The following is a 20358-nucleotide window of genomic DNA, read 5'->3' on the forward strand; positions in this document are numbered from 1 at the left end:
ATTGCCACAGTCCAGAAACTGATGAATCTTGTCACAGCCATATCTGTTGATACCTATTGTATAAAACAATTGTCATATATACATATTGTCATATTGTACTAGCTGGAGTTCAATGATGAGATTACTCCAGATTTTTCCCAGTTAATTAAGGACATGCTTTCACATAAATAAATAAAGCATAATTTCATGGCAGAGTCACATAATACCTTAATAAAGAATAAGAGAAGTAAAAGTATGAAAGATATTCATGCAGAACACATATTACATTTTTTAAGAATAGAATTATTTTGCTATTAATAGTTCATGCACATAATATGTTTTAGGAAGCTAGATATATAGTTATTCAAAATAAGATCCAACAATCTGAGTTCCAGGGTAGGTTTACATATAAAAGTAATACATAAGCTTTTAACCCCACCAGGAGTATAATAACTGTGGACTTAAGCATTTGTCAAGAAATTTTCAAATGCCTTCTTGCATTTTAAATAGTAACAAAAATATAAATTCAAGGGAAATGTGCCATGTTATACTGCAAGTAAGGGAAGACTTGGAGCAGCTTACCTAGTGGCTATTTTAAGAAGAATTTTCTTTTGGTGATAAACATTAGACTTAGCTTGAAGATAAGCTACAGGAAATTACACTGGGTACAATTTGTGAATCAGAGAGACTACTATAGAAGAAGAATATTATCAATAGCTGAATCATATAGTCTGAATAATTAAACAATATGGACCAAGTTTCTTTAAAGGCATGTAGGTGTGATAATTTAAATGTGTATTAAGTAACTGAGCCAATTTCATTTTATAATATGTATCTCTTCACTCAAAGCTTTAAGCGCACATGATACACTACCCATTATAATAGGCTCACAATTACAAACATATCATCTTCCCACTTAATTTATGGTACAGACTCTAAAGTCTTGAGCACCTAGGCTTTTTACATTGTCAGCTCATTATCCCATTTGAGTAATGAAAATATCACCCAGCGGAAAAATCAGAGCAGTCAGAGCACTATTAAGGCCTTTCCTTCAGTTTATTTGGGCCTGTCTGACTTGGAATCATGTGAAAAACATTATTATTTAAAAATTTTCAATAGTTTTCTCTGCATTTTTGAAATTGGTGTATAATATTACTTTTACCACTTTTTTGTAAATCGTTTATTTATAAATGGAAAATCTATTATTACATTACTTCAAAATAAAATTGTGATTCTTATGAAATGTACCTGGATTTATGTCTCTAGAAGTTATTCAATGAATTCTGCAGACAAATTTCGATTTGCTGAAATTTTTGGTTATACTCTTGTGGAGAGCAGTGCTGTCATTTTAAAATGTGTTTTACTAGTGTTACAATTGAAGATAAACCAATTTCTGCCCAATATATGCAAGAAGTTGACCTATGATGATTTCTCTGCCACTTAAAATCCCTATTAGATATACCAACATAATATTTCTTGTTGATTAAGTGCCATTCAATTCATTCATAATTGTCCTTTATATCATGACTGTGAACAAAAAATGCAATCAAATTAAGTAAAAGTTTTATATCTTAATCCTGTGAATCTTTTGAATTTTCAGACAGCGTTGGATAACTACACCTTCCTTCCATTCAGTGTGTTCCTTGCTATTTTCTGGATTTTTACCTATAAAAAAGTCCCTGAAACTAAAAATAAAACTTTTGAAGAGATATCTGCACTCTTCAGGCAAGGGAATGGCAGGTATGTGCCACAAATTCTTGTTTAGTGTTTTACTATTGTCTTTTGGATTATTAAGATATGCATTATTTGAGAGGTGAAATGCTTCAATTGGTGACCAATGTCTCTTTCTTGAATTATGATTAGTTTTGCTCTAAAAAAACATGAAGAAGTGTTACTGATCTTTTCTAGGACATATGAACAATCATTACACACCAGTTAAACTTTCTGTTAAGAAACCCTTACTCAATAATAAAGGAATACTAACATATTTTTCTTCTCACTGCTCTTCAGTCATATGAAAGTTTGACATGATAGAAGCTGCTCATCTATGTTATTAAACCTCAGAACCATCTAGGCTTTATCCAAGTTTGGCCAGTGTTGAAGTTGTTGGTGTATTTAATGCATGTTATCACGGAATTTTTATTCAGAAGTTGGATGTGATTGTGTTTCGGTTCAATGATGTGACACGTTGTTTACTATGATTGCTGTATTGATGTTGAGTTGCTTTACTGCATTTTATACATATCTTGTCAGCTAAAGACATTGCTGCCTTTATCTTCTTCACCTACTGAAGAAAATGTACATATGTGAATATGTTTATCAGATAACCTCTTGGATGGTAAAATCGCTCATAAACTGCATAATGGTAATTACGTTTCACATATCCTTTAAAATGTATTGTGATTGCTTTTCAGTGTTCATTGTATGATTCACTTGTAGCTACTCTTTAAATAGGTGGACAGCCTATGAATCCATTTGACATGTGTACCATATTTTTATTTGCTTGCTCAATAATTTTCCATACCAATATCTTTATTAAATTTACAATTTCTTTAAATGATGACATTGCATTGAAAGATCAGCTACTTGGAATCCCTAAATTCAACTTTTGACTTAGAAAACAAATATGACTGAACCTTCTCAGAAGTACTTCAAAAGGGAGTGACAGATGAATCTTACAATATACACTTTAATTCATGAAAAGTTAGAAGGCTGCAAAGCACTTACTAAAGTGATGTACATATTGTTTCAGCTGCATGATCATCTCTTTAATTCAAAATATTTCTCCTTTTAAAAAAAACTTAAGGCATTTGAGAGCAGAGAAGCTGAAGATCCCTTTTGCCAGTTGAACTGTACATAGTTCTATTTTCCTTTCTATTATATGACTTTGTCTGCATTATTTCTTCTGGTTTCATGTTCCGTGAGATATCAGAATTAAATAAATGAGCTCCTCATAATTTTAATTGTTTATTTTTGTTTCATATTTATACACTTGATTTTTATTGTGGTCAGATGACACCACTATAATTCACATTTGGGAGAGAGAGTCCACATGGACATAAGCATTTTCAATATTTTATACATTTTTAAGCATTTTATACAATACTATAGAATATTAATAATCTGAAATGTGGCTCAGAGCTTAGTGGACAAGAGCTTAGTTTGTTATACATTGTATAAGCTACTTCAGAAGAATCAGTCCTATCCACAACAGCACAGCTCTGAACAAAAATTAAATACTTAAACTAGTTATAATTACAGCCCAAATATCTTTCAGATTAATTTTTTTTAATTTGTAAACTTCTTGAGTGTTTTCACCATTCAAGTATATGGAGTGTTTTCACCATTCAAAGTTGTACTTCAGCATGGGGAACTACAATTATTGAATTCAATTGATTTTTGCTGCATCATGGTAGGTGAACCTCATCATAGGTTACCCATTGTGACCAAATATTCAGTTTACATTCTCATCAGCTGTCATTATGAAGAATTATCCAATGGCTAATGAAATTATTATCTGGGAAAAGGTGCCCTCGGAAAAATTTGATAATATATTAATCATTGGAGATTATCCAGGAATTCATAATGTTAGTCTATTTTGCACAGATATTTAAAACTCATAAATTTCATCCTTTCAGGCCTTGTGGTGTATGTTGAGAGACAATTCCTAGGGAAAATAAGAAAAAATGTTATTGTAAAGTGTAGGCAACCTTGGGCACCTTTCATGCCTTAAAAGTGATCTGTTTAAATAATTTCAAGCTTAAGATTGTGGCTGCATCTATTCCCTAGAATAAAGACCACGCGAGAGACCTGCGTTTTATGCTTAGATAATTACAGTTTGAGTCTGGTATGCAAATGGCATGCATTATTTTCATATTTATACTCTCTTGCTTATTGATTGATTTCATGATAACACAGCTCCATTCACAAACTGAAGTAAAAATACCATTACCCAATTTATCTCTTGACATTTTCATCAAAATAATGCATAGCTTGATATGGAATGCCATGAGTTTTGAGGTGCTTCAATCCACTCAGCTCATATGATTGAGCTCTACTTTATCATAATGATTATTGGCATTAGAATTATGGCTGTCACTCATATGTTTTTGAATCTCCATCTCATGTATCTATTTGCATTTTTCTTCAGAAAACTTGGTATTTATTTTTTAATATTACAGAAGAAACGGAAGAAAGTATTTCAGAATACATTTGGTAATTGTCAAAGGATTGCTACTATTGCATGACAGCTATAACTTTAAGTCTTAAATACTAAATTTGCAGTGTTTATGAATGTGAAGGTCTTTCGTGGCTAACTAATATTTCAATTTTTTGGGAATACAATTTTTAAGAATTTACTCAGCTCCTGTATTGAGATTATATTATTATAAGAAGACTATTCCTCATAACTCTGTCTCCTACTCTTTGATTCATGATGGTATCCATCAAAACTACAATACCCCTTGTTGAGATAAATCCATAAATACTCCAAGGAGAGCTAAACTAAATTTGGCAGGCCACTGGCCAGTGTCAGGCCATTCTTTGTCAAATAGCATTGGGGTATGTTTGTAAGGAAGAGGATCCTTGATTTTGCATCTTGAAGATCACAAGTTTTATTGGAATAGTTTCTTATTTTGCATGAGTCAGGAAAATTTTTTTTAATGCTGTACAATGTAACATGGGTGGAGTTTATCTCATTTCTCTCAAGCAATAAATGGACTTGTGGTAAAAAATTCTGCATATTCTGGGTTCAAATTGAATTTCCATGAACAAATCATACCTTATGTCTGATTGTATTAGCTGAAAGATTGAAAACTCGTGATTAATTATTTGACCTGCCCTCACTCCTGCATTAAAAGAGTTTGCAGATAAGAAGAAAACTCTGATAGTAATTCTAAAAAAATGTAGATATTTATGGTTTTTGAGCCCTATACTGTTATTTTGTTCCCTATCCTTGGCCCAAAAGAATGTTCAGTCTGAAAAATTGATATTGTAGAGTGCTTCAGAAAGCCACAATAGAATTATGCAACCTCTCTGCAGCTTCATCCCAGGAGGTGGTATGGGTTTGTGTATACTATTTACTGTATAATTAACCCACCTATTATTATTCACAATGTCCTATTATTTTTTTGGAACTAACTAATATATAATCCCTCATTTCTGGGCAAGACATTTTCATTGGTGGTATTTTTCTCAGAGAAGGTATTGCTCTCAGGCTCAATTTTACTATTTTAATCAGCAGCAGTGCAATGAGTTTCTTTTATTGCTTTACGGTGTACTGCTGAGTTCTTAGTTATTGCCATGCTCTCTTAGGCATTATCAGTGATAGAAAAAAATTTTGTGCCTTAGAAGCCAGTGTGTCTCATGTTAAATCTTATTTTGCTCATGAAATATGTGGACTCCTCTTCTCCCTGACTCTGTTTTATTGAAAATAATGGTCAGTTCTATAATTCTACTTTACTTTAATGATGAAGAAAAAGGGCAGCAATGTAAGTTGACATAAAAAGAAAAGTATTTGCTTAATATATTGCGTTAATTTTGGTTATGTTTGTGTGTGTGTGTAATGTTCAAAAGTATGTGATTGCTGTAATATTGAATGAGTTATTTTTATGATGCTTTCTCTCACCATGGAAACTCAGAGGAAGCCTTCGGGACAGTAGATTGTATGGGTAAGTAGTTGTCTAAAAATTTCAAGCATGAGAGATATATGTTGCTGTTCACAGTTTTTGAGGATGACTAAGAACATGGCTAATGAGCATGTGATGGAGCTGTACCGACATGCATATTTCAGCATTTGCAAGAATAATGTTTCATGTTCATTTACTGTTTTCTTGTATGTAGTTGGTATGTATACCATATCTGCTTTTTACATCTTGCACCTTTTTTCTCTCTTTATACTTGATATATAACTTTAAAGAAGTAATTTTATTCTTTTTCTCTTGAATGAGATCCACCCACTACTTTTTTAACATAGCAAGTAGGTACCTAATTCATTAAAATGCATTTTTCATCAGTAGAAAATCATTCATTTAAAACAAATCTTTCTCTAGGACCTTTTAGATTTTACAGACTTGGATTTAATGAACAAACATGCAATTTAAGCCTAGACTGGTCTGAGGAAACTAGTGATTTATAAAATTTGTTTAATATAATTTATAGTGTGACCGAATTTCCGGATGGAAATTATTTATGATCAAAATATTTGTTTAAATACATTTATTCAAACATATTTCATTGAATATCTATCATTGTGTTTTATTAAATATGTGTTTTATTATTCTCTTTAAAAAGTTGGTTATCAGATACTGATTAATTAGTATTACTCATTACAAAATAGTATTTGACTGAGAGCTAATATAGTGTCATATTTTAATATTTCAGAATTAAATGAAATATTGATGAGCTAAATGCTATTACAAATGTTATGTTACATACTTGCTTCTTAATCTTTAGAATTGCACCAGCTTATGCACTGGCTTTCATTGGGCAACAGTATCCATAAATTGAGTTATAGAATTTTTTAATTACACATGAGAGTCTTGACTCACTGACTCGGATTTTAACTGCAATTAGTTTTTTTTTATTTTTATCATGAAGTATATTAAATGAATATCATTATTATAGCTTCATAATTTCTTCGTTTTTATCCAACCAATTACAATAGATACCTACATCCTTTCAGTGAGTAATGCATTTCAATTAAAAATGGAAGTTTTTGCCCAAGTGTAAGTTTTTATGCAAGATATTCTCAATGAATAATTTATAATTATAAAAAAATTTTAGAATAGCCTTATATTGAGGATGTTTAATATGCCATGTAAAACCTAGCATAAAGGACTACGTAGGTATATAGCGGTTAATAGTCCAAAAGTGTTTGCTCTAAATATTAAAAATTTTCCATGAGAATATTTTGGATCAAATAAAATATACATTACTATTATGCCATCAGGCTCACTCTAGATAGTATAATTATAAAATTTTCTTCTTGTGAATTGTGATTCAATACCTTATTTAAAAAGAACTTCATTTTTGAGCATGGCACCAAATTAGCAAAAACTACTATTTTGTTACTAATTCCATTTTGGTCATTAATGTGATAAGTTGTCATTCATAAAAAGATCAATGATTTAGTAGTGATCACTCCTGATGATGCAAAAAATCATAGGTTTACATTAGGCTAAAGTATGGGATGGACAAGAAAGCCATTAGGTACCTCACTATTAACATTCTGCTTATTTCGCCTACCATATTCAATTTTTACAAATAATTATAAATAAGAATCCATTGCAAAGTCTATGCAACAATTGTTTCTGAATTGAATATTTACCAGTTTTTCAACATCTAATGAGGCAATATCAACTAACATAATAGAAGTACTATTCTATTTCAGAATTTTCCACTAGCTAACCTTCATCAATGTAATCTTCCAAACAATACACACACAATAATATACTCTGAGTTACAAACATGGATTGCCTTTAAGATTCAAAACTTACCAAGATGTTTGATCATTGGGTTCACAGAAATAGAGTTAGTGGAATACAACTATTAATCAGTCTAGTGTTGATGAATTTGGCATTTTTAACAATTTTCATTAGTCATCCTCCACAGTTCAAAATCATTCATATGCTGCCTTATCCAACACCACGTTTCTTCATCCATTTGCAATATCTAAATATTGGGTGGCGGGTTACTCCAACTCATTCTCCAATAGTATTCTTTACGTAGAATAGCATTCAAAGCAAAACAATTCTCAATAATACGAATCTTGTGTGACATATTATTTCAGTGTGTAGAGCACTGGGCTCCTGATTAGATAGTCCTGGTTCAATTCTATGCGATTTTCCTGGACATTCTCAGCTTCATCCAAGCTGTGTAATTTTTTTGAGTACCAGAGCTTCCTGGGAAATCATAGTTCACACAAGGAAAATAACTCTCACTGCCCTGCTATGTCCTAATGTTAGCATTTCAAATGCTGTTAGGCTTAAACTTGGTGAACGGTATTCTCACCTATCAAACCAACCATGGAGTTGATAACTGTAGTTTTATATGAATCTTAATGCCAAATCTATTGTTTTGAATTTTTAAAGAGCAAACATTTTATGAAAACCTAAACCATCTGGTATTATTTTGATTCACAATGATGGATGGAAGAAATGTCGTTTGCCTATCGCAGAGTTACAATCATAATTTGAAAATGTAGCAAGTTGCATTCCATAGGCACATGGACAGATGTAAAAAAGCTTGTTCATTTGCATGGAGGAAAGTAAATGGACCTCCCTCCCTTCCCTTTCCTCCATATACTAGCCCATCTCAGATTGCTTTTTGAGTAAGTCTTAGCCCCTCCAAAAAGATATCATCTTTCCTACTGTAAAAAATACACTAGACTTCATATCCAGTAAACTGTTTACTGTTGGTCAGGTTATCCTAAATGGACTTCATAATGATATTACAAGCCAAGGGTTTTTGTGTTAGTGATGATGCTTAGGGTGAGCAACTGCATCTGGCTTAGGGTACAAGCTGGAAAGAGTAGAAAACTACAACAAGAACACATGGTAAAGCACTTATGCTTCAAATAGCAACTAGTGTTGTATGTGGGACAGTTATACTCATACCTTTTGAATGCATGCTCATAGCTAAGTGCAATTGAATATCACATTGCACTTGTTAAAATTGAAGTTGATTTTAGTACATAAAAGACTTTCCTTGTTCCATGGCCAGGACCAATTTAAAATTACATTTCTAAGAGAAAATTTTGTATCTAGATCACATAAAACTCAAAACGTATAGAAAACAGAATGTGAGTATGTTATTAGCTTAGGTTATTTGGAAAATAAAAGCCTTCATTCAATATATATTACATTGAATATTCCTTAAAGGCATAAAAACAAATTATGATGTAAACATTTACTTTGTAGTACAAAAGCCATTTCTTCTCCTAAAATGATTTGCCTCAATCTGAATTGTATTGGTCTCAAAAACAGCATGCATTTTGAATGAACAACTCACATTTGAGAACTCTGAACAAATAATTAGTAACAAAAAAGAGTTTTTCTTACCTGGTACTGAACACCAAGAGATTAATTTATTTAAGAATAATTCATGGACAAGTAGTAGGTGCCTACCTAAAATAGGCATTGTTATCCCGTGTACTTTTGAGGAACAGTGCCTTTTTATCTGGTATTAATTATATCATTCTGAGAAATTTAAGAATGCTACTTAAATAGTTATACAAAATTATTTCCAGAGTAGTTCCCTTAGGTTACCATACAAATCGCTTATGGTGTTTTCTGTTTATATCAGTCAATTTTAGGCAATTTTATTCATGCATAGGAATTTTTATTTATTTGATGACTTAATGGCAAACATGTTTTTATTAATAAGTTTACTAAAAATATGCATAGAATATGTAAATTAAAGTTGTTATAAGTGGGATGATCATTTTCCCTAAAATTAAATCATTTTCATTAAATACCTTAATTTTTTCTTAAATGTGTCATCATCATTTTCAAACAATTATGCATAGTTATATTTAAAATATCAATTGCCCTATGGCTTATTTTTTTAGTGAGTAACAAACTAAATCCATAACTCATTTTTTTCCTAATTTGGTTTGTGTAGCTTTCAGGAATTATCAAATGCCAGCAACTTTGTTTGAAGTAATCAGACAATTTAAATTTGAGCATCTCACTAGAATCATGATATAGATGCATTCATTCAGGAAAATGAACACATTTTGACAGGCATGAAGGGAATTTTAGGCAGGAATGTAATTGTAGTTCATTTGATAAATTCTAAATATATCCCAGTTCTTTCTCACTCTTGCATTAGTACATACATGTATTGTTCCCTTGAAAGATAATTGTAATTTCAATACCTTTTCATTCATACTTTTTACACACATTAGGATTGAGACAAAGTAATTGCTACAGCTCCAGGATTAGATGCGAGTGGCGGATCACATAAAGAAAGGGTTCTCTGAATTTGCACGGCTCAGCACGAAGCCCTGATGGTGCTTAAAAAGGACCAAACAGCACATCGGAGGAAATAGCAGCATGGCAAATGATATGACGGCTCTTGAAGCTGAGAGGGGGCGAGTGAGCCTTAAAGGCCTTGGGCAGTCGGCCTTTAATGGAAGTGTGTTCGATTTCAGGATAGAGGAGAGTGCAGCCGTGAGCAAAGAGACCATCAGTGGAAACGAAGAGACCCCTCTCAATCCATCCAACAGCATCAAAGTTTCCATGAGCCATGAGCCAAAGCCTGAGAAGTAGATGTGTGCGTTTTTTGTTTGTTTGGTTCACGATGGCAGAAGAATGTGTTAATGCTGTTTTAGCACTAAATATACATATTTAAAAACTAATCATCAAGCACATTTTTTATGCCCAGCCCAAATTTTCCTTTAAGCACCAACATATTAAAATATAAATATATTGCCAAATATTAAAAAAAATAGTTTTCTGTAAAAAAAAGTTTGAGCTTGGAATTTTTTTAAGACAAATTATGTGTATATTTGTGCTGTGACAGTGGACATATTTTTTTGACCGAAGTTAGAATGATTGATATTCAAAGTATATGATATGCAAATCATCTAGGCGTGTGTCCTTTTCCAAAAAACTCAGTTATATTTGGTTGAACAGTAGCTCAAGAGTTATTTGAAGACTGTACCTTTGTGTGTATTAATTTTAATTTGGCCTCTCTATTCTGTTTGGTATGTAAAGGTCTTTAGTTTTTAATCCATCAATGAAATTGCCTAAGGTTTTTAAGTTGAGCAGAGTCCCATGCAATCACATATATATATGCATTATATTTTGATCGTCTTCACGTTAGCTTGGAATAAATGAATTTTGACAGGGCGAGGAGGATACATTGTAGAACTGTCAGGACTGCACTAATAATGACACCACAGACAACATACATGTATTAGTTAGAGATAGATGCTCCTGAGAATGTCTCTCAGAATTGATGACCCTTACATTAAGGGGTATCATTCAAGAAGTAACTAAGGATACCCAATCGTTTGACCAAATTTGGCATGGAAGTCAGATCTGTACACAGTATTTGGTCAAAACTAAATTATTTAATGGACTTGAATCTGACCAGGCTGATACTCTTCTTCATTTATGTACAGAAACTTTCACAAAAGAATCATCTCTCACTTTTCCCATTTAACTCTCATATCATGTAACTCGTATATTTCTGCAGTGGTAGTTGGTTTAGTACTGTTGCTCTCACCTTTTGCACCCACCAGGCATGGCACCATCATACATTTTATTTCCCCCCCCCCCACTCTCTTTCTCTCTTAGGGTTCCCGACCCTCCCCCTCTCTTCTCTCTTCATTCTCATCAAGGACATTGTCGTCTTCATCTCCTCCCCCATGCCCTCTCCTCACCATCTCCCCAACCCACCCCTTGTCCCATTCGTCCCCATCTCTCCCACTCATTCTATGTCAGGCCTCCTCCTCCTTTATGTTTTCTGTTTGCATAGCTTACCCAAACCAGGTGTTGCCAACTCTTTCTTCCAGGAGCATGTTAAACTGTGTGAATGCGTTAGAGCAACGCATGCCAGCAGATCAGGCAGCCTTAATGATGGAGGATAAGCCACCGACTGAAACATGTAAGCACCCCGTTAATATCGCTGCTCTTCCGAACTGTGTCATCTATCTCTCTCTCTCTCTCTCACTCAATCACTTGCTCAAATTCTCTCTCTCTCACTCAATCACTTGCTCAAATTCTCTCTCTCTCACTAATTGAGCGTGCTCACCCTCTCCACCCCCATCCCCCCAAAACACTCACATGCACACATATCTGGAGAGCAAAAATTAAAAGAGCGAGTGTGCCCAATTCTCCTCCCTCACAATAGCTGTTCTATCACCTCCCCCTGCCCTTTCCATCTCCTCCCCACCCCAAAACCCTGTCACTTACACACACACACAATATGTTTACGTGTTTTATTCTACATATGTGTGTGTGTGCATATTGTTTTACATGCGTGTCGCTTGACACATGTTGCCTTGATGTTTATCGATTCACATGTATTGCTGTTTCATGCATGTGATGTCAAACACATATGTTGCTGTGCACACGTGTTGTTCCACATGTGTGTTTTTGCCCTCATGTTCCCCATTAGAGTTTCAGGAAAGAGGAACCGAAGGAGGTGGGAAGGGTAGACTTAGAGAAAAAAAATGAAGCACCCACCAGCCCACACTATTCCTCTTGATGAAGTCATCTATCAACACCACTAATTAATCGTTCCCCATGAATTTCTATATTTTCCCTTTGTTTTATAGCCTCACTAAATGAAATTAATATATATAAGATAATATATTAGGTAATAGTATATAATGACACATGTTGCTTTAATACACTTCAAGTATATCAGTAGTGTTACATGGAAGATCGATCAATTTATTTGCATACTATATTCTGTTTGCACCTATTGTTTGGATCAGGCCAAAATTTAAGTTGTGAATTGTGTATTTTGCTGCATGCTTAGTTATATGACTTGTATTTTGCCTGTTGCACGGCCCAGTGATGACTGGCTTAATTTCTTTACTTTTGACTTGTTACATTCTAACCTAAGCACTCTTGAGCACATATTATATTATGGAATGTGTAAAACCTGTTCAGCATGTATTGTTACTTTTTTATGGTAATAGGCACATTCCTATTACATATCATATGCAGTTGTACCATAAAATTTTTCATATGTAATCATCTATGTTGCATCTTTGTGTTGAGATTTGATTTTCACTTTTTAAAATTTCTATGAAACATTTGTTATCACAAATATCTATTTGAATTTTTAATTCCCAATGACTGTCTCTATGAATGATTGATTATTGACTTATCATTTATATCTGAGAATCAATTAAAATCGTTGTGATAACAAAATGATGAACTTTTTAATTTTTACTGCATCTACTGTAACAGTATTTATTTATATTTTTTAAAGAATGTATACTTGATTTGGTGTGGTGTGCTTTTGGACCATTTTTGTAATCCTTTTTTGGTTGAATATATAAATACCTTAAACATTTTTCAGGTTTTATATTTGTGTGATTATCATTTACCTTTACTTTGCTTTTTTATACTCAGGGACAGATTTCAATTTTTGTTATCTTAAAAATGCATTTCAACCCATTTTAACTTTGACAATGCTTTCCAGCAATTTCCTAGGTTTTAATGTGAGTCATTTATGTGTATATATTTTTTGTACCATCTTAGCATCATGTTTATATGCTATGAGGCAGTGAAGACACAGAGTAGTCAAAGAGTTAGTGAAACTACTACAAACAAAAAATGCTTTCACTCATCCCCTTACCATTTTCATGACTGTGGGATGGATTAAATTATTTCATTGTCGTGCAGTTCACCTCCATTATTCACTAAACACTAGACTAATTAATTATTGCACACTTTTCCATCTTTCCTGTTCATGTTGATTTTCATAGTAAAATCAAGTCAATAATTTATAGTGGAAGATATATTATGTACTTATATGGAAAACACTTCACCAAAGTGGCGAAAGACACTTAGGGTGGTGCAGCATGGGCAATAGACAGATATAAACAAAGAGAAAACTTATGGAGCTTGCTTTTGTGTCTGGCCAATGAGTTATTGGGCAAATAACCCTCTGAGTCATTATCAATAAATATCTGTGCCTTTTATAGACTCTGTACTAATGTGATTATCTAAGGCCATATTGGTTAAGTATTTCTCATATGTACCTACATACACACACCTATATATGATGTAAATAAAACCTTATCACTCCATTTTTATGATAGCATTAGCACCACCAACAAACCTATGAAGAATATACCCTTGCTAGTCAATATCCATTGACATAGATTGTTGTCTTAGCAAATTTTGTCATCAGTGCACAAGCCTTTTTTCAAGCCTCCTAGATTCATAGATGTTGCTCACAGTGAGGTTTTTGTAATTTATTTTTATTCAAGAGTATGCTTAAACCTAAAGATTTCTCCCTTATTGTTATATCCAAATAATAGTGGCCAATTGGGAAGTTTTTTTCTGATGGGCCCACATTTTCAATTATGCTTTTAGTTTCACGTAATTAATGTGCCCATCTAGGAACTGTCCATCAGTTTTGGGTTCAAGTCAAGTCATTTGATTTCAAGTCGGCTCATTTAATCAAAATATTTGGCAAATAATCTGGTAGGAAGTGTAATTGAGAAGAGCAGCTTACCTTATCATAAATGAGGTGTTTTTTTATTGATACATCATATTATTATTTTGGAACAGGAGAGGAAAAAGTGTTTTAGCCTATTCTAGTAATGAAATTTTGCAATAATAACTGATAATGTCACTAATAACGTTTTTAGCACATGTTGGAATCCAAATACTACCCAATGTTCTGCATCTGTTCACTTATCCTAATGCATTTCTATCAAATGTTAACATACCCTGTCTCCAAATAAAAAATCCTCATTTCCCACAGACTAATAAGTAGTTTGGTTCAGATAATGGTGTCTATGAAAAATTAATAAATATTTTCTTTTCACAATATCAAACTAGAGATTCCCTCACATTTTTAGCTATCTTCAGTGGTTCTCATGAAAAACTATGGCTCATTCAGATTTCTGCCCTGATTCTGGTTATTTATTGGTTGAATGGAGTTGATTGTATTCAATAATGTTCGCATTGCATTCATTTCCCAGTTTACCACCATTGCAGTTTCCATTAGTCAGCCATATTCTCCACCACACCATGCCCATGCTGGGTTTTAATAATTGCTAGGTCCTCGCACAAAAACTTAATATAAATGGCTTGTCTATGGCTGACTTTTAATAATGCACATAAAGGTTGATTTTTTTATTTTCATCCATTAGACTCTACAAATGGAGAGTGGAATATCTAATTAAGTTAATGAAGCACCAAAATTTCAACCAGAATATTTAAAGTCATTTGATGCATAGTTATGTTTGATTCTCCCTAAATGTCCTTTTCTTTTACCCACTTGAATTCTACATCATCTGACATTATTTTTTTCATCACTTTCTAAATGATTCCTTTACTCTTAACTATTGTGGAGTTTGTTTTCACACGAATTCCATGGCCATATACTAATACTCCCAAATTTATTTTTTCTAAGCCAACTTATTCTTAATAGCGATCCTGAAGATGGATCACTTTCACTGTTCTGGCATTATTTCAATTTTGATAAAAATTTAACCAATTTTTCTGACATGCAATGGTGAAAATAGCAGTGTTTAATGTAATTATTAACTATTTAAGTACATTCATAGGGTTTAAATGAGTGTTTTTTTGTCCTAACTGCCAACTTCTTGAAGGATTTGGTGCTTTCTCTGCATATGTGTATGAACTCTTCATTCATTCTTACTTAGTCAGGCATTATGCTGCTAATACTTTATTGATGACTTTACCATCATCCTTTTGGCATTCAGGACTTGATGTCTGTTTTGAGGGCTCAGGCGCAACAAAAATAGTGCTATAAGGGGTGAAAGTACTTTTTACTCAATAGTTAAAGAATGCTGGTAAATATTGCAACCAATGCAGTTTTCCACCATTTTTCCAAATCTTCTCCTATTTAGGGATGTTAAGACACTTGTATTTACTTATTTCCATACAGCATGTAGGTATAGAGTAAGGAAATATAAATTATTATCCCTGTAAGTTAGGCCTTTTTTGCTCTAATTTGCCAATAACTCTGCAGCTATTTCCTGACGTTACTTAAATCTTTTGATTAACCGAGGTCAAAGATAAATATGAAATTCAAAAAATTAATCGGAATCAAAAATTTGGCAAGTGTTGAATGAATGTTAGGTGTATAACTGAAGGCAGGCAAAAGTTTTGAGGAAAGAAAAGGCAAACTCCCAAGATACTTAGAATTAAATAAATGTTAGGGACATCCGAAAGCTACTATTAAATTAATTAGAATGTCTTTATTGATTAATTGAAAGGATGAGAATAGTTTCTTTAATCCCACTATATTTTCAACAGTGTGCTTATATCTTTTATCTTCAATTGCAGGCAGCAATACTAATATTTTTTATTCTTAGGTAGTTCATAGGTTAGTAATGCAAATGTGATTTCTCTCTCAACTGCATCATTGACATCGAGCTGTTGTAAATTTGACTTTTATTGCTTATATTCCAAGTTTTCACTCCAAATATAGGGAACAGCCCATAAAAATTGCCTTCAAAATATTTCTTAGAAAAAAAATTTTAATGCATTAAAAATCTGATTAGAGTACCTTTTGTGACAAGTTCAAAATATCAACATACTTGCATGATTGCTAAAGGGCTCTCATTGAAGTTTTTGTAAGTCTTCTGGCCAAAGAGTGCATCACATTCCCATACACAGATGATTAAGAGCGTCAGCATAACAAACTCATCCTTTAAGGTTTCAGTTATGATTTGTTAAGATCTTCATCATTCCCTCGGAAATCATTGAATAATCAGATTTAAACACACATGCTTGAAGAACTTCGAATAAACTAAACTGCAAAAGGCTCTTGAGAAGTAAGGCTCTGCATTGAAGCTGTAACAGCTGAGAGTTTAGAGATCTAAGTTTGCACATAATCGAGCAACACAATCAAGCAAAAATCTGTGTATGCTTCCTGCTTTATATTTTTAGAGGTGAAAGTCGAACTCGACATGATGATTTTTAAACTTTACAAGAACCTTGCCATTCAATGGTTCTCATTAACTGCTCGAATGTTAAGAAACATACGACTCTTGTCAGAATGATTGTACGAATCTCTTACATAGCTCTATGAAATTTAGATGATCACCTCTTGTTTGTGCATCTTAAAAAAAATCAGATTTAGGATCTACTTGTTAGGGCCTACAGCCAAAAACAAAACAGAGTATGCATGTGTTTTACTTGTATATATTTTTGAAATTCCTTCCATTTTTCTGACCATGGCAAGGAAAATTTTAGGATTCATTCAACCATTATCATAAAAGATTCCTGTTTCTTTTTGGCCAGTGATCTTTGAGTCAAGCAAAGAGAGGGGTCATCTGGTTCAGAGGGAGACCTAACAGATGCATGGAGGCACAGCCTTAGGGACAAGCATTGTCAAGAATTGTATTAAGTCAGCCTATGAATAAAATATTAACACCTCATTGCCTCTCCACTATAATGCAATTACCATTAGAAGTGACTCTAGAAATTCTTAATATTTTGTAAACAGTGACAGTGTTGATGCTGAACCACTACCGTAACTGAAGAGCTTGATAATTCTTATAAAATTTGATGAGTGATGGAACACAGTTCTAGTCACTCTCGATAGCAATGGATCTGAGCTCAAAAAAGAGTAGGCTTCCTTGGAAACTTCACTGATCTTGGCAGCAGCTCTTTTAGTGAGTGAAGTATAATAACAGAAAAAAGAATGTCTTTTCAGGAAACCTAACCATCATTATCTTCTTCTTAACATTACTAGCCATATAATAGCTTTCCTGGTCATGGGCTATGCTGCCTTGATGTAGCAATTGGAAAAAGGATGTAAAAGTTACTTAGAATGGAAAAAGCAACCAAATTGGTTGTGCAAATGTTTCAAGATTTTGAGGGAAAGCTTTGCCCTATTGTTTAAGTAAATGCTTTCATTGTATAATTGGTTTTATTACAGTTTAATGCTGAAATTATATACCCTCAAGTTTAATGTTTTGTATTCAAGACAGATGATTGAAAAGTTAATTAATTGATCTTTTAGCTCATTCTATGGGGTGTATTTGTATTGCCAATAAGATATTTCCTGATATTTGAAAATTATTCTACCAGGAGAGAATTGTTAAAAGAGCAAGATTTTTGAGCAGCTTGTTGTGCATCATTCTCATTGTTAGGATTACCAAAGTATCATTCTGAACATTTAATATGATGACGTTTAACCTATTTACTTATTGCCAAAAAAATTCAAATTCGCATTTAAATTATTTTAAAATCTGTTGTTAAATATCTGACTTTTTCCATGCTTCTAGATGATAAAAAAATATAGCTGATGGAGATAGTATTACTCTTCATAATTTCATTGAGTTGAGGCTGATATATTGCTTTTCTTTCGATGAAATTATAATAACCCTCTTTAAAAACATTCTCTCTCTCTTTTAAATGCCAGTATTTAAAATTCAATTTGCATCATGAAAATATGAAATAGAAATAGGTAAAAGGTGATGCATTCAATTTTGAAATAGGATTTCTTAATATCTTGATATAAAGCATCAAACTAAATTGTATATCTACTCCAGTTTATTACAAGAATAGTCTAGGCCACATCACCAGCCGACTGCTGGCAGAGTGACAGTGGCTTAGTTAATTTTCCTCAGTGGCAGCCATAATAAGCAGTACCTCAATAGCATTGGCTGAACTTTTTGGCCAGAGTTTAGGCTAAATGTCTATCATTCACTGTGGCAATGATTTGATAGGGCAAGAAATTTTCCAAATCAACTGATGTTAATGGATACCCTGCAAAATTATTTGAAAAATGTAGAAATATCTCAAATTCATCACCTTTGCAGTAGGGATTAGAATCCTCCAATTTGGTCAAATAACTTTACTCCTTCAATTGACATCAAAATGAAAAATAGTTAATATTGCTTAAAAATTTATAGTCATTGCATATTTTGGCCCATCCTAATGCAGAATATCCCTCATTTGATAATTCATAGGCTACCCTAATGCCAGTTGTCCTCAAGGAATGCTCTTCTACTCAATAAAACGTTAAAGCCTATTCAAGCAAAGAAAAGAATCAACTAATTTTCTGCATTGCCTTGATTTTAATAGCCAGAGAATTTCCAATTTCTTCTTCAGACTCCCCATCATGCTCAGCCTCAAGGCTTACCTTCTTTAGACAAGAGCCTACTGTTACAGTTCGGTATTCCAAACTAATTGGTTTATGAGGTGGCATGACCACCCATCAATTAATAAAGGCTTGGAACTCAATATTGGTTCACTGCAGTTTTGTACTGTCATTTTTAATAATGTCCCTTCCATAGGGTTAGGGGATTTTAAAAAGTTCAATTTTGAGTGAGCACTCTTAAGGGAAATTTTGGGTAAAATTACATCTCTGCTTCGGTTTGGTAATTTTACTATTGCAACTTTGGGAGAATCCATTCTGTTTTTGTTACTCATAAAGAGATTGTGGGAAGACTTAAGGGGGACACAAGGTCCTATCCTCATTGCATTTCTCTGCAGGATCGGTTTTCTTGGTTTGCCAAACCAAAACTCTGTTGAGAGAATGAGTAGCTGCAGGATAAGTAGCTAAATAGTTTCTTTAGAAGAATCTTTTAGATTACTTCTCCTCTCCCCCTCCTTTTATAGATGCCATCCTGAGAAGGGGTGTAGGTATTTGGTTTCAAATAGCTCCTAGTATATTGAGCATAAAACTAGTGTGGTTGAATGCAAGTATGGTCATGTAACTACAGCAATTTTTATTATCATTGGTAAATACTATGAACTTGAGAGGAAATATGCTGAGATCAATACTTTTGAACACCCAACACTGATGGACACCAAAAAAATCCTAGAAAAAGTCAGTTTGAATTTAAGTGTTTCGCATAACCTATGCATTCTTATGTACACGTGCTACAATTGCTCATTTCACCCCCTTTGTATAGCTATTTACAATAGTTTTCACTAACAAGGGTAATTTCACATAATTTTGACACTATATTAATTATTTTATATGGTATATCTCACAAAATAATTTTGTGGTCACATTTGCAGGGTATTACTCCCAGTAAACGTATAAATTACATTCATGGAATAACTCTCTCATCCAACTACACACTATTACATGAGGTGACAATGTGAACAAAATCTACTTGCTGAGAAAGGTATGCTCTGGAGGATTATATATATATGTTTATCCATCCTCTGCACTCTACATGTTCTTCCTGTCTGAAAACAACACAATCCTATGCACATGTGTACTCTTATACAGTCTACTTAGTAGGGACTCTATAAAATAGATGAATAGTGCCTACCCACATTCCTACATCAACCCTATAAGTGGCTAAAAACACATTAGGTTCCTACTATTCAAACACACTTGCAAAAATAAATTTGCACCATGTTTATCTATCAGTCAATGTTTATCACTGCTAATTCTGCTATTCACCTAGTCTTCCAGGACTATTTATATAATATGTAATCACTGAAAGGCACTGAGATCAGCTGGTCTTTTTTCTTTTAACAGCTGTAAGATGAAGAAAACTCAGCTACCATATCATTTTCCCTACAAAATATTCGGAATTTGATCCCAAACTGCTGATTCCATCGGCTCTGAAATAATAAATGCATTCAATCCTATTGGAATCTAAAAAATAAGGAATGTGTGATCCAATGCAAGGTTATCCTTGTTTTTATGTTTTAATTCCTCTTGAAGTTTTATAAAAGTACT

The 20358-nt window shown here is 33.1% G+C and overlaps 1 protein-coding gene across 7 annotated transcripts in view; it reads left to right on the forward strand.

Moving 5' to 3' along the window:
- The window catches only part of Glut1 (Glucose transporter 1), a 391116-nt gene that overhangs the window by 360493 nt on the left and 10265 nt on the right, over positions 1-20358 (forward strand). For 5 of the 7 annotated variants that reach the window (XM_071590166.1, XM_071590167.1, XM_071590162.1 and 2 more), the window contains 2 exons: positions 1580-1719; positions 5619-5648. In XM_071590166.1, coding sequence (XP_071446267.1) covers positions 1580-1719; positions 5619-5648 — 170 coding nt within the window. Of the gene's footprint in view, positions 1-1579; positions 1720-5618; positions 5649-9886; positions 11627-20358 lie in introns of those variants that run through there. The other 2 variants (XM_071590164.1, XM_071590165.1) reach the window with 2 other exon arrangements.

The sequence above is a fragment of the Hetaerina americana genome, unplaced genomic scaffold (assembly GCF_022747635.1).
Source record: "Hetaerina americana unplaced genomic scaffold, ioHetAmer1.1.p SCAF_4, whole genome shotgun sequence".
NCBI lineage: Eukaryota > Metazoa > Arthropoda > Insecta > Odonata > Calopterygidae > Hetaerina > Hetaerina americana.